Source organism: Hemibagrus wyckioides, linkage group LG02 (assembly GCF_019097595.1).
Source record: "Hemibagrus wyckioides isolate EC202008001 linkage group LG02, SWU_Hwy_1.0, whole genome shotgun sequence".
In the NCBI taxonomy this organism is placed as follows: Eukaryota; Metazoa; Chordata; class Actinopteri; order Siluriformes; family Bagridae; genus Hemibagrus; species Hemibagrus wyckioides.
This window is the reverse complement of record NC_080711.1, coordinates 6,932,651-6,948,905: the sequence shown is the minus strand read 5'-3', so window position 1 is coordinate 6,948,905 and position 16,255 is coordinate 6,932,651. Positions and strand designations below refer to the sequence as shown.

Sequence of the window (16,255 nt, the reverse complement as noted above, 5' to 3'; positions counted from 1 at the left end):
GGATATCTAGTAGAAGTTCATTCCACCACCTCGGTGCCAGAACAGAGAAGAGTCTAGATGTATACCTACCTCTTACCCTGAGAGATGGTGGGACCAGTCTAGCAGTGCAGGTAGGGTCACCCCAGTTGACATATAAAGTATAAATCAACTTTAACATTCCGCACTATTCACTCAGTGATGATTGGGTAGAAGATGCAAGGTGGTCAGTTGTGGCTGTGTAAGGCTGAGTAAAAGATGTAAACTACTTTCAACCACGAGTCTTGCTCTGTACTTGAGCTTGACATGAAATCTCTCCATGTCTTGCTCCATGACTAATCAGTAGTCCAACTACAATCGAAGAGCTGGACGATGACTTTAATCCACAAAATTGCTAAGTCCATGTGACCGCCTCCAATCAGCAGTTAATTCATTATAACTTGTAGGTGGTACCATCCTTCCATCCATCCATCCATCCATCCATTCTCTACACCACTTATCCTACTGGGTTGTGGGGAACCTTGAGCCTATCCCAGGAGACTCTCGGCTCGAGGCATGGTACACCATGGACAGGATGCCTGTCTATCACAGGGCACAATCACACACACACACACTCACACACCCATTCACATGCTGTGGACAATTTTGACATGCCAATCAGCCTACTATGCATGTCTTTGAGGCACAGGGAGAACATGCAAACTCCATACACACATGGCAGAGGCAGGAATCCAATCCTCAACACTCGAGGTGTGAGGCAAATATGTTAATAGGTAGTATCCGAGTATTCTATACAACTGCTTAGAATAAAAGTTTTTTGCAGTGACCACCCTGCTTTAAATGTTTCCACCCCCAGGTTACAAACCAATGTACCAGAAGCCGTGGTCATTTAGATCACATCCCAGATTAAGTTATAAAGACAAGACTCTTGTTTGCTTATCAACCAGTGCTTTGAGAAAAGATAAATCCAACTGTTTTATTGGCTATTATAGATGCTAAGATGAATCATTTACAGGGGCAACAGTGGGTTGTTAATTGAAAGGTCAGTGTTCAAGCCCCAACACCATCAAGCTGGGCCCTTCAGCCCTTAACCGTCTCTGCTTCAATGTTGTTGTAACATACACTATATTGCCAAAAGTATTCGCTCACCTGCCTTGACTCGCATATGAATTTAAGTGACATCCCAGTCCTAATCCATAGGGTTCAATATGACGTCGGTCCACCCTTTGCAGCTATAACAGCTTCATCTCTTCTGGGAAGGCTGTCCACAAGGTTTAGGAGGGTGTTTATGGGAATTTTTGACCATTCTTCCAGAAGCGCATTTGTGAGGTCACACACTGATGTTGGACGAGAAGGCCTGGCTCTCAGTCTCCGCTCTAATTCATCCCAAAGGTGTTCTATCGGGTTGAGGTCAGGACTCTGTGCAGGCCAGTCAAGTTCATCCACACCAGACTCTGTCATCCATGTCTTTATGGACCTTGCTTTGTGCACTGGTGCACAGTCATGTTGGAAGAGGAAGGGGCCAGCTCCAAACTGTTCCCACAAAGTTGGGAGCATGGAATTGTCCAAAATGTCTTGGTATGCTGAAGCATTCAGAGTTCCTTTCACTGGAACTAAGGGGCCAAGCCCAGCTCCTGAAAAACAACCCCACCCCATAATCCCTTCTCCACCAAACTTTACACTTGGCACAATGCAGTCAGACAAGTACCGTTCTCCTGGCAACCGCCAAACCCAGACTCGTCCATCAGATTGCCAGATGGAGAAGCGTGATTCGTCACTCCAGAGAACGCGTCTCCACTGCTCTAGAGTCCAGTGGCGGCGTGCTTTACACCACTGCATCCGACGCTTTGCATTGCACTTGGTGTATGGCTTGGATGCAGCTGCTCGGCCATGGAAACCCATTCCATGAAGCTCTCTGCGCACTGTTCTTGAGCTAATCTGAAGGCCACATGAAGTTTGGAGGTCTGTAGTGATTGACTCTGCAGAAAGTTGGCGACCTCTTCGCACTATGCGCCTCAGCATCCGCTGACCCCGCTCCGTCAGTTTACGTGGCCTACCACTTCGTGGCTGAGTTGCTGTCGTTCCCAAACACTTCCACGTTCTTATAATACAGCTGACAGTTGACTGTGGAATATTTAGGAGCGAGGAAATTTCACGACTGGATTTGTTGCACAGGTGGCATCCTATCACAGTTCCACGCTGGAATTCACTGAGCTCCTGAGAGCGACCCATTCTTTCACAAATGTTTGTAAAAACAGTCTGCATGCCTAGGTGCTTGATTTTATACACCTGTGGCCATGGAAGTGATTGGAACACCTGATTCTGATTATTTGGATGGTTGAGTGAATACTTTTGGCAATATAGTGTAGCTGCCCCTGAGCTCTTGACTCTTAAGCTGAGATGTAAAGAAAAGAATTCCATTGCTGTAATGTATGTGTGGCAATAATTCTTCTTCTTTGTATTCATTCACAGCTAGCTTGAATTAAGTGAGTAAATGGGAGCAGAATCTGTGCAAGATTGCAGGAGGCAAAGCCTCACATACAGGGATGTACAGATGATGTGGAGAAAATCAGGCGAGTAGCACAGGTGCCCTGGACAAGCGGATTATGCATCTGGGCTATTAGTAGGCTCAGTGTGCTAGTGTTTTTTTGTCCCCTCAGCAGCCAGAAAAAGAAAATCTGCTAACAGATTCTTTCACAAAAGACTTCTTTATTAAAAGTATAATAAGTTGTCTTTATTTTGTCACATATATGTTATTGCACAGTGAAATTCTTTCTTTGCATATCCCATCCCGGGGGGGTTGGGGTCAGAGCGCAAGGTCAGACATGATGCAGCGCCCCTGGAGCAGGGTGGGGTTGGGGGCCTTGCTCAAGGGCCCAATGGTGGCAGCTTGGCAGTGCTGGGGTTTGAACCCTGATCTTCCGGTTGATGACCGAGAGCCTTAAGCAACAATGAAAATCAACGAAACAGCTCTAACTTTGTACGTAATAAACACCGCTGCAATGTAATGTGACAATAATAAAGTCTTCTTCTTCTTCTACTCACGCTCAATCATCAACGCAAACCTTACATCGTGGTCAAATACTTGTTCGTTTACACTAGCCACTGTATGGCATTTGGAAATAACTCAGAGTGTAGCCTGGTAGGAAGGTTTCTGAGATATTAAACTGTACATTTAATTTTCTTATTTTTGTATTTTTTGTATGTTAATCGTTTGGACGTTGTTTTTGATTTTTTGTTTTTTGGTTTTGCAGTATTTGATTGTATATTATATATATATATATATATATATATATATATATATATATATATATATATATATATATGTGTGTGTGTGTGTTTTTGTTGTTTTTTTTTTTAATTATTTTCCCTGGCTCTGGGGACTGTTTTTTATTTATTTATTTATTTATTTATTTATTTATTTATTTTGTTGTATCTTAGTCTTATCCTGGTTAAACAAAGTTTGCTAACTAACCAGTCAACTAACTAAAATAATAATAATATGATTTCAAATATAGTCATGGGAAAAACGAGGCAGCTTGCTTGAGCATGAGAAGAAGAAGAAGAAGAAGAATTATTGAGTAATGGAACAGCAGTTAGATTACTCTGTGTAGCTGAGCAGACAAAAAAAACCCCTGAATAAACATTTGCTATCTCTTCCTTTTAGTGCAGCATTGAGTGTCAGAACATTTAGACAGTTTGAAATGCTTTTTTGTTATTTTATTTTTAATTTTAATTTAATTTTATTTTATTTTATTATTTTGTGGCTGATCACAGACCCCATGGCTCACAGTCAGTTTTTATCTCAGATCATCTATCAGATCATCTATCAGCTATCTCTCTCTCTCTCTCACACACACACACACACACACACACACACTCAGAATTCTGCCACCATGGCTTTCTTTCTTTTTTTATATCTACTCTGCCCATCTGTTGTTTTTATCCCGATTGTGTGTTTGAGCTGTTTGATTCAGGAGCGTGTGTGTGCACATATGTGTGTGCGTGTGTGTGTGTGTTTTTATGTCTGTGTGTGTGTGTGTGCATGTGTGTGTGTCTCTGTGCGTGCATGCACATGCATTTATGTGTGCATGAGCCTGTGTGTGTGTGTCTCTGTGTGTGCTTGCACATGCATGTGTGTGTGTGTGTGTCTCTGTGCGTGCATGCACATGCATGTGTGTGTGTGCATGAGCCTGTGTGTGTGCGTGTGTGTGTGTGTGTAAGAGAGATTCCCTACTAGAATGATTAAGAAAAAATAAGAATTAATCATCACCTCTCAACCACTGCAACAGTAAGTAGAGTGGACGTAAATTTGGACAGACCGTTTCATTTTTTTGTCTTTTTTAAACTTTCGCAATCCGCTGTCCTCTGTAACCCGGAGGTCACATGTTGGTGTGTCCTGGTGCTCTTTCAGCGATTGCTGCTCGAGGCTTTAAGGATTACTAATTTGATTTCGGAGAATACAAATGGAAACCCCATTCACGCTCACATCTTCCTGTTCTGCCAGTTACCATTTTACTATCGATCTCAAAAATAGTAGTAAAAGAATCCCCTTTGAATGTTTGCAGGCTTTTTTTGTCACAGAAAGGCATGTTTCCATGTAAAGCAAAAAAAGAAAAAAGCAGAAGTACAACACTGAGCTCTGGAAACAGCAGGGAGAGAGAGAGCGAGCACAGAAAGCTGAGATGACTCCATCTCCTTAAAGCCACTTCTCCTTTATTGCAACGTAGCCTGAAGCCGTGCATGCTTCAGAGGGACGAGAGTCGCACCACAGCCGTGTCCATGCAGAGAAACACGATGTGGGCCGACAGAATAAATCACCGGCATATATTAGCATTATAAGGGCCACAAACGTGTTCGAGGAGGCATTTTGGCTCACTGACTGTCTGTGTGATTGCTTCGTCATTAGCGTGTGTGTGTGTGTGTGTGTGCTTCTTTAGTTGACCTCTTGAGCTGGGACTGGCTCAACGTTCTCAACAGTGCTTCACAAGATTAGGGTGTGTGTGTGTGTGTCCGTGTTTTAACATCAGAGTACGTTTCTATGATTTAGCACTCAAAAATACCCGAAAAAGCAGACTTTTATAATGTGGACATGTAATCCAGAATGATTGACATGTACTGACACCGTCACTGGAACCCCCCCCCCCCATGTCCTGTTATTTTTTTCGCCAGTGCTAAGTGTCTCGTCCAGACTCGACGTGTAAATTCCAGCCGTAACGTCATGCAGCCTCGCTTTATTTTAAAAAGAATATTTCGTGTTCATGAACGTGATTGTCTGACAGACAAAGGATTTTAAAAATAGTATAAGAAGAAGAAGAAGAAGAAGAAGAAGAAGAAGAAGAAGAAGGAAACTTTTGTTATTGTCTAGTTAACGGCGTCAGACATTTTACGAGTCATTTTGAATGCTAATGACAATTCAAAAGTGAATCATTGACAACTGTATGCGCAAAAGCCAGAAGTGACACTGTTTTGCAACGGTTGCTATGGCGACGTGAACGATTTCCCGAAAATCCCACCAAAAAAACTGCAATCTGGCTGTTTTACTTTCTCCCTCAGTTGCAGGCTCATAAAGCATTCGTATTAGCGCCACTTTGCTATGTTAGAATACAATTCTGCGTGTGCGTTTTTTAGTTCAGGCTCTGGGTTGTTGATCGGAAAATCAGGGTTCAAGCCTTAGCACCGTCAAGCTGCCACCACTGGGCCCCTGAGCGAGGACCTTAACCCTCTCTTCTCGTCTTCAGGGTGCTGTATCATCCCTGCACTCTGACCCCAAGTTGGGATTTGTGAAGAAAGAATTTCATTGTGCTTCTTCTTCTTCTTTTTCTTCTTTCAGATGGCGGTGTGGATTCAGGCCCAGCAGCTGCAGGGTGATGCCCTGCACCAGATGCAGTCTCTCTACGGCCAGCATTTCCCCATCGAGGTGCGACACTACCTGTCCCAGTGGATAGAGGGACAACTCTGGTAGGTGTCTCTGTGATGAACAGATAAATGTCCTCCTCAGGTGGTGTTGATTCATTTTCCGTCACAGCAGCTCAGACCGTAATACGAATCACAGGTTTATATAAAGCACTTATTCTTCCACGCTATCATTTCTATAGTAACGCCTCATACACATGGAATTGTACGGTATAGTGCATGTTTATACACCTCAGCCATTTTGCAGTAGAAATAGTGTTCAGTCTGAATGCTCAAAATGCTGGATGTATTCATTTTATAAAATGAAGTGTGGAAACCCCGATGCTCACAGCTTCGCGTACGTAGCAGAAGAGGGGCGGGGCTAACAGGTGCTGGCGCTGGGTTAGAAAACAAGATGCCTGATGACTCTCAGGTGGTTAAAACATGCTTTAAATGAACCCATGCGTACTGTGCGATTTATTTTTTAACAATTTAAAAATTCATAAAAGGTTCCAGTTAAGATGAGACGACACTTCTATTGTTCCTACACTTGACGTTATCAGTGCAGGTGGATTGTGCGTAGTAGGTCGTTTGGGACGCAACTTAAGTCTACAATGCAAGGATTTCAGCAAATTTAGATATGTTAAAGTTTTCTGTTTGAAATTTATAGAAGGACTCAGTGTCCAGTGTCCCCTCTATTGAATAGTCTTTAGGACAGAGGACTTTCTGGTTTCTAGGCAACATGAAAAAATCTGAGGGTTTTTCATTGGAGAAAAGTGAAGCTTGTAATAGAAAGTTTTGTTTTTTATATATATAACTGCTGTAACGTTACTGTTAACAGGAATTAACAAGTCTCTGAAACTTGTCCTTCTTTCTCCGTTGGTCTCTCAGGGACGCTATCGATCTGGAAAACCCGCAGGAGGAATTTAAAGCCAAGCGCTTGCTGGACGGGTTAATTCAAGAACTACAGAAAAAGGCAGAACATCAAATGGGAGAGGATGGCTTTCTGCTCAAGATCAAACTAGGCCACTACGCTTCACAGTTAAAGGTAAACACACACACACACACACAATACACACACACACACAATACACACACACATAGCCCGTATTTGCTGTATGCCTCAGAGCGAAAGCACACTAAGCATAAACACACACACGGGCAGTATGTAGGCGAGCCGTCTCCCTGCACACCAGCTAGACGGAGGTGTGGCGTAAGAGCAGCGAGGATGAGGATAATCTGTAACGGATACGAGCGGAGACATGCATAATGACCGCGCTCAAGATGAAACAGAGAGAACGTGTTGTATTTCAGAGCACATACGACCGATGTCCGCTGGAGCTGGTGAGATGCATCAAACACATTCTCTACACGGAGCAGAGACTCGTCAGGGAAGCTACTAATGTGAGTAATAGTATTTTACACACACACACACACACACACACAGAGACATATACATATATATATATATATATATATATATACATTACTTATGAAACTATGTCCTATAAAAGAGGAAGCTTCTGATCTTATGCAACAGTCTATATATATATATATATATATACATTTTCATAATCATAACTTTTTTGAGTTCTATAACTACCCTAGTATAAGTATTGCATTTAGATGTACTTCTAGCATTATTTTTTATATATTTATTTATTTTTATTATTTATTATTTTTGTATTATTTTTATTTATTCTTTTTATTGTGTAGTGACACTAGTCAGGATTTTCTTTAAAACTGTAGTTAAAACAGACCTGTCTGTGTGTGTGTGTGTGTGTGTGTGTGTGTGTACGCTGTGATTGACAGTCTAACTCCCCGTTGAGCGGGATGATGGACAGCATGTCTCAGAAATACCAGCAGATAAACCAAGCCTTTGAGGAGCTGAGGATCCTGACGCAGGACACCGAGAACGATTTGCGCAAACTTCAACACAACCAAGAGTACTTCATTATACAGTATCAGGAGAGTCTCCGAATACAGGGTACACGCACACGTCTATACAAACACGCATACATGTGTACACAAACATGGTTTTTGGCAGTTCCATCAAGCAAGGTGTATAAGAAATAATTATTAAATTAAATTAAATGCATACACAAAATATATCTTGATGCCCATGATTAATGATAAAATGTTACTGATATTTGCACACCAGAGGGAATATACAGTCAGGTCCATAAATATTTGAATATATCAGAGCTGCTGTTATAGAAAATAAACCAACCAATCAGATTTGAGCCTTCAGCAGCGCTGTGGCAGATCTTTGCTAGGATCTCAACTTTATATATTTCTGTGAAAAATGGTGTGTTATTGACCTTGGGGTGTGTCCACATGTCTCTTCTAGCTCAGCTATCGAGTCTGGCCACGTTGCCCCCCGCGGATAGACAACTGCGAGAGCCGAGCCTTCTCAGCAAGAGAGCTACTGTCGAAGCCTGGCTCACTAGAGAAGCCAACACCCTGCAGAAGTACAGACTGGTAAATACAACTCACACACACACACACATACACACACACTCATGACGCACAAATGTTCAAATGCTTCCGTTGAGTGACTCACAGTTTATTTTTTGGTCAAGACCAAAATCATGTTTTATGAGATGATGCAGAGTGATCATTTCTACAGATGAGGAACCGTGACAAGAGCGGCGGCTATAGGACAGAGTTTTATGAGCAGTCAAAGGGTTTGTTTTAGCTGATAATGCTTTGCTACTGCTTGGCACTGAAGCCGGTGTCATATCATATACACACACACACACGAGGTGGATAAACGTGACAGATCCAGAATACAGATCCACTATCCACTATTCAGTGTTCACATATAGATCCAGTATTCATTATTTTATATCCAAATCCAGTACACGGTTTCTGGATCCAGATTCACCATCCAAATGTAAACCCAGTATCCAGATCCAAAAATACAGAGTTAGTAACCAGATTCAGTATCTGCTTCCAGATCAAGTATCCAAATCCAGAATCCAGATGTATTATACAGATTCAGTATTTAAATCCTAATCAAGTATCCAAATCCAGATTCAGTGTTCAGATTCACTATCTATAGCCCGATTCTATATGCAGATTCCAAATCCAGATCGGTATCTATATTCAGTATCTACTTCCAGACCCAGATTCACTGTACAGATTCTGTATCCACAGCCAGATTCAGAATCCAGATTCAGTATCCAGATTCAGTATCTAAATCCCAATCAAGTATTCAGATCAAGATTCAGTGTACAGATTTACTATCTACAGCCAGATCCAGAATCAAGATTCAGTATATGGATTCAGTATCTACACCCAGATTCAGTATTCAGTATCCAGATTCAGTATCTACATCCAGATTCAGTATCTAGATTCAGTATCCATATCCAGATTCAGTATTCAGTATCCAGATTCAGTATCTACATGCAGATTCAGTATCTAGATTCAGTATCTACATCCAGATTCAGTATCTATAGCTAGATTCAGTATTCAGTATCCAGATTCAGTATCTACAGCTAGATCCGGAATTCAGATTTAGTATCCAGATTCAGTATCTAAATCCTAATCAAGTATCCGGATCAAGATTCAGTGTACAGATTCAGTATCTTCAGCCAGATTCAGAATCCAGATTCAGTATCCAGATTCAGTATCTAAATCCTAATCAAGTGCCCAGATCCAGATTCAGTATACAGATTCAGCATTTATATCCAGATCAAGAATCCAGATTCAGTATCCAGATTCAGGATCTACATCCAGTTTCAGTATCTAGATTCAATATCCATATCCAGATTCAGTATTCAGGATCCAGATTCAGTATCTAGATTCAGGATCTACATCCAGTTTCAGTATCTAGATTCAGTATCCATATCCAGATTCAGTATTCAGGATCCAGATTCAGTATCTAGATTCAGGATCTACATCCAGTTTCAGTATCTAGATTCAGTATCCATATCCAGATTCAGTATTCAGGATCCAGATTCAGTATCTAGATTCAGTATCCATATCCAGATTCAGTATTCAGGATCCAGTTTCAGTATCTAGATTCAGTATCCATATCCAGATTCAGTATTCAGTATCTAGATTCAGTATCCATTTCCAGATTCAGTATCCAGATTCAGTATCTACAGCCAGATTCAGTATTCAGTATCCAGATTCAGTTTCTACAGCCAGATCCAGAATCCAGATTTAGTATCCAGATTCAGTATCTACATGCAGATTCAGAATCCATGTTGAGTATGCAGTGTTCACAGGATAGACTCTAGGATCACGGCAAGAAAAAATGTTTTTAAAAAACAGAGATAAATGAAGTAAAGAACTTCACTCTGGTTTCATCTCCTTTTAAAACCAAATGCATTTTCACTGAGCTTGCAGCTTATTTCTTGGGGAACTGTATATAAAACACTGCATATAAAACATGATTGTGTGTGTGTGTTCAGGGCCTAGCAGAAAAGCACCAGAAAACACTGGCATTGTTGCGGAAACAGCAGACACTGATCCTCGACGACGAGCTGATCCAGTGGAAGAGACGCCAGCAGCTCGCCGGCAACGGAGGACCGCATGAGGGAGGACTGGATATCCTACAGTCATGGTACACACCCACACACACACACACACACAAATCACAAGACTACCTGAGGGCCACACAATACAGTAAACAGCCAAAAGGAGTACAGGACACACAGAATGAAGGCATTATTAATATTCCTGTGTGTGTGTGTTTTGGAGAAAGCGGTATTTCCATGGCAAAGCAGCTTTGACATCACTTGTGGAAAATGCACCACGGCTCTTGTCAGTGTGTGATGCACAGCGTGTTTTGTTGTGCTGTAGAGCTCGACTACAATAAATGAAAAAAGCACATCATTATCTGAGCACAGCAGGGAGCCAGACTAAGCACTGGTCATTGTATTCATATCCTAAACACAGACTTTTTATACCTCATTCTTTACAGACGCCCTGCAGTCATAACGCACACACACGCAGACACACAAACACACACAACAGAACAACAGAGGACATTGTATACACATACACACACCTAAGCAAGCTGTCCCCTATACCCCTATTCTCTCTCTTATACACACTTCACTCTCCACACACTTGACTCTGAACTTCAAATCGAGGAAACATACACAGTTCTTTCCACTTCTAAACCACTTGTGACTGGATTTTGACTAGGGATAAAAGATTAAATATCTATCTATCTATCTATCTATCTATCTATCTATCTATCTATCTATCTATCTATCTATCTATCTATCTATCTATATTTTTTATTTGGATTTTAAATAATTATATTATATTATATTATATTATATTATATTATATTATATTATATTATTTTTTAATTTATTTTATTTAATTTATTAATTTTTTTTTTTTTTTTCATTTTGTGGGTGTGGGTATGGAAGGAGGGGTGTGTGTGGTAGATTTCTGGTTAAGGTAGTGCTCAGATTGTTGTGAGTTCAAGTCCCAGATCCAACAAAGCTGTCACTGCTGGGCCCCTGAGTAAGGCCCTTAACCCTCAATTGCTCAGCTGTATAAAATGAGATAAAATAAAAACGTCGCTCTGGATAAGGGCGTCTGCCAAATGCCTTAAATGTAAAAGTTGTGTATTTGTGTGTGTGTGTGTGAGGTGTGAGAAACTCGCAGAGACCATTTGGCAAAACCGGCAGCAGATCAGGAGGGCGGAGCATTTAAGACAGCAGTTGCCAATCCCGGGGCCCATTGAGGAACTCCTGAATGATCTCAACAGCACCATCACCGATATCATCTCAGCACTCGTAACCAGGTGTGTGTGTGTGTGTGTGTATCTTCTTCTGTAGTACAGATTCTCCCATGACAAGGCTATATGACTTAACTTCATCGGAAAGAGGCAAAGCAGAGCAAACACCTTCTCCACTACTCATGATCTCCTTAACCTCGCGTTCAGCACATGCCGTCATAGCAACAGATTTTCCTAGCATGATTAAAGTGTGGATTCACGCTTATTAGCAGACATATTTAGCCAGCAGGTTAGCATGATTAAGTCTGAGTGTCACATCCTGCTCTGTTCAACTAAAAGAATCACTGAGTTATGAACTGGGTGTGTGTTAATTCTATCAGCTGTTTATCCAGTGTGTGTTTGTGTGTGTGTTTTTCCCCTTCAGCACCTTCATTATAGAGAAGCAGCCGCCTCAGGTGCTGAAGACTCAGACGAAGTTTGCGGCTACGGTGCGTTTGCTAGTGGGAGGAAAACTTAACGTCCACATGAACCCTCCTCAAGTGAAAGCCACCATCATCAGCGAGCAGCAGGCCAAGGCGCTACTGAAAAACGAAAACACCCGGAAGTGAGTTTCTGAGACACTTGTGGCAATTTATACACACACACACACAGACACACACACACACAAGGCAAAGGAATCAACACTAGACTCAGGGCCTTCTTAAAAAATGTAATTAAAAATTATTCATAGTGTCATAGTTTCAGATTTTTAGCTTTTTATGTGTGTTTTTTAGTCAAAATCAATCAAAACTAATAAAACAATAACTAGTAAAAATAAAAAATAAAAATAAACCCTCGTCCTCCCATTCTCTCATCTTGTCCACTCTCTAGGGTGTCTCATGTACAGACTAACACTGCGGTCTAGGCATCAGGATTGCATTTTGATCACACACTAATCACATAACAAAGGCGTGAGAGATCCCTCTTCCGTCCAATATGCCACTTCTCATTTGTTCAGTTAGCACAGCTGAAATGAAGTTATGTCCACTTTTTGGACAAGACAACTCATCCTCTAGACTCTAATTCAGGCTAGTTAAAGTCTTTCATAAAAGCCTGAAGGACACTTCAGCTGAAATGAAGGACGTTGACGTCCTCAGTAGTGTTCGAATAGATGCTGTCCTTCGATCTAGCAAAAGTTAAAACTAATCACCTATTTTATCTTTTACTGCCTCAAAACGTTCAGCCTCTCAGGCAGAAACGATTTCACAGCATCTCAGATTAATCTAATCGAATCAAATAGAAGATATTAAACTCATCAAGCGTGCACTAATGCCTGCAGATCCAGTTGCACTTGGTGGAAATCTGTGAAAAGGTTGGCTGTAAGTGAACGTCATGCGCGAACACGATCCGCCCACACAGCCATGTTGAGTAATGCGATGAGTTGAACTTCCTGTTTCATGTTTAACAATTTCAGGAAAAGACATTTTGTGGTCCAAAGTCGAAACTGAGTGACTGCTAGATTTATGGGCTTGGCATGCAGACCGTGTAAATTTTGACTGAAAGGCCTGACTGAAACAGTGTTGAGCAAAAATAAACAAGCATGTGGTGCAACTTCTGAGCTTTTCCACGGCCGGGAGTCTAGGGAGCAGAATTGGCGTAGTACTGTACCAACTCCCCTTCCTGTCAATCACACTGACACTAGCCAATCACACGCATCTCTCAGATCATGTATGAGGAAGAGGGTAGGTAACACTAGGCGTGAGCGAGATGCGTTATGAAAGACGAGAGCTGGCTGGTGGGTGAGAATTTTCCAGCGAGGTTGAAAATGAGGAAGCACAAATGAACCCACTAATGCATTCATTAAATATGATATTTTTATGACATGCAGTATGCCTGGTTCAGAAGAACAGTGCCTGTGTGGAAACCTGTGGTGATCATCATCCAAGATCTATCCTAGGTGCTGACAGGAGTCTCTGAGGCCAAGTGTAAAAATATCCTCTGTCTCTCAGTACATATAACACTCTCTCTGTTTCTCTGTCCCTTAGTGACAGCAGTGGCGAGATCCTGAATAATAACTGTGTGATGGAGTATCACCAGGCCACAGGCACGCTGATCGCACACTTCAGGAACATGGTGAGTGAAGCAACCTGGGTTCACCTTTATTTCCAGTCTATTAAGAGTTATTTCCAAGAAGGACACTGAGATGTTCCATAGCAGGCATTTCCTGCATCTGTCTTTTATATTTAGATACCTCATATATAAATACACCGATCAGGCATAACATTATGACCACTGACAGGTGAAGTGAATAACACTGATGATCTCCTCATCATGGCACCTGTTAGTGGGTGGGATATATTAGGCAGCAAGTCAACATTTTGTCCTTAAAATTGATGTGTTAGAAGCAGGAAATATGGTCAGGATATGACAAGGCCCAAATTGTGATGGCTAGACGACTGGATCAGAGCATCTCCAAAACTGCAGCTCTTGTGGGGTGTTCCCAGTCTGCAGTGGTCAGAATCTATCAAAAGCATCCTTTAAACCCTTTAAGTCCTGTAAGTTGCGACTTGAAGGATCTGCTGCTAACATCTTGGTGCCAGATCCCACAGCACACCTTCAGGGATATAGTGGAGTCCATGCCTCAATGGGTCAGGGCTGTTTTGGCAGCAAAAGGGGGACCAACACAATATTAGGCCATAATTAGGTCATAATGTTATGTCTGATCGGTGTATATATATAAAGACCAGAAAATGAAATAAGGCCACTCAAGTTGACAGACTATTTCCTTTTCCAATTTTTTTCTTTCCACACAAGCTGCAGAATAACACGGCCAGCTCAGATAGCATCCTCGATACATACTTCAGTACTAACATACCCAATCCTTCAATTTGTTCCTCAGTCTCTGAAGAGGATCAAGCGTTCCGACCGCCGCGGGGCAGAGTCCGTAACCGAGGAGAAGTTCACCATCTTGTTCGAGTCGCAGTTTAGTGTCGGGGGCAACGAGCTGGTTTTTCAGGTCAAGGTGAGATTAAACAGGCAAATGATGTGATTAATACAAACACTGGATAGTAGATACAAAACACACACACACACGTTAGAGCGTACAACAGTTCTAAACAACATTCTCACAAATCTAAACTAGCCGTCCCACGGTAACAGCCCTCAACGATAGTAAAAACTTGCTTCTTTATGGTTTTAAAAGTTACCGTTTTGATTCATTTCATTCATAACCATTACTGAATGTGAAATCATAAATTACTGTAATACAACATTTATTGCTATGACTGGTGATGAGTTGTTCTAGGAAATAACGTCACTCCCGCTGCATTAGTGGAAAGTGGTTGGGATTGAGGTGGGCGGGGCACTAGGGTGTGACATAGGCATATCATATGACATATTGTTTCTAGTCTATCATAAAGCATCCTGTGTTATTAAAAAACAATAAAACTGGACTGCCAAGACATTAATTGCATTAATTGATCTAAAAGTAATCTTTATTTTATTAGTCTTCCTATCGAATTTAAAAATTAAAACCATTGAAAATTCAGTGGAAAAACCTCCGGAGATGATATGAGCAAGAAACCATGAGTCAAAACCTCATGACAACCTCATGACAGCATGAATTCTATAAATTATTATATATTTTATTTAAAAAAATAAATGATTATAAAAAATAATTAATTTTTCTATAACTAAATTATGTTATTATTATTATTGTGTGTAATATTAGTATTAGTATGTCATATAATATTAATATTAGTGTGTCATATAATGATTATTGTGTAATATATATATATATATATATATTTAATATATTTAAAATGAACCTAAAAAATTATAAAAAAATAAAAAAATAAAATAAAATAAAATAAATAAATAAATAAATAAATAAATAAATAAATAAATAAATAAATAAATAAAAAATAAAAAAGAAGTAAAAAAGTAAAGCAAGGTAAAAAAAAATTAAAAATAAAAATCGAAACATCACCGCATCCATTCATTCCTTTGCCCAAATAACATGATTCTCTTCTCACCACTTTTCCCACTGTCAATCCATCCATTCAGCTGACCAGTTGATTACCCAGCATGATGTGAGCAATTGAGCTGCATTTATATCTCCTTGTTTTGTCTGCGCTCTCGTTCTCAGACCCTGTCTTTGCCTGTCGTGGTGATCGTCCATGGAAGTCAGGATAACAATGCCACAGCCACGGTTCTATGGGACAACGCTTTTGCTGAACCAGTGAGTTCTGGAGAACGTCAATACTTTCATGCTCAGTCACTCTCGAAATTATTACCTTTACGAGCACAAGAGCACTTAAGGCTTATTATGTCTGACTCCCGAGAAACAGCAGAAATGTTCTGGGTCAAAATGACTGTACGTGGTGAGTCACCGTTAAGTGGTTGCAAATAAACATGAACCCAGTAGCAAAGAGCTCACTCATAGTTTCAGTAATATGGAGTATTACATTCATTATGCTCATTTCCTTATACACAATACACAAATTCACACAAGTAACTCCAGATTTCTAAACACTGCAGAGCAGGAGATCGAAAGCAACACGTTCATCTTGTTGTCCATCAAGACATTCTGAATTTTAGCATATCTGTGAGGTCAATCTTCACCGCTTGCTTCTGCTTAAGTATCTGTATGATGAAAAAAAAATGAAACCTGATCATTAAATCCTGTTTCTTTATTGC

The 16,255-nt window shown here is 40.7% G+C and overlaps 1 protein-coding gene across 5 annotated transcripts in view; it reads left to right on the top strand.

Annotated features, from left to right (window-relative positions):
* stat5a (signal transducer and activator of transcription 5a) overlaps nt 1-16,255 on the top strand; it is a 103,382-nt gene that overhangs the window by 63,427 nt on the left and 23,700 nt on the right. For all 5 annotated transcript variants that reach the window (XM_058409268.1, XM_058409252.1, XM_058409261.1 and 2 more), the window contains 11 exons: nt 5,810-5,937; nt 6,763-6,919; nt 7,186-7,275; nt 7,684-7,858; nt 8,222-8,352; nt 10,293-10,444; nt 11,489-11,644; nt 12,003-12,182; nt 13,603-13,690; nt 14,457-14,579; nt 15,705-15,797. In XM_058409268.1, coding sequence (XP_058265251.1) covers nt 5,810-5,937; nt 6,763-6,919; nt 7,186-7,275; nt 7,684-7,858; nt 8,222-8,352; nt 10,293-10,444; nt 11,489-11,644; nt 12,003-12,182; nt 13,603-13,690; nt 14,457-14,579; nt 15,705-15,797 — 1,473 coding nt within the window. The remainder of the gene's footprint in view (nt 1-5,809; nt 5,938-6,762; nt 6,920-7,185; nt 7,276-7,683; nt 7,859-8,221; nt 8,353-10,292; nt 10,445-11,488; nt 11,645-12,002; nt 12,183-13,602; nt 13,691-14,456; nt 14,580-15,704; nt 15,798-16,255) is intronic.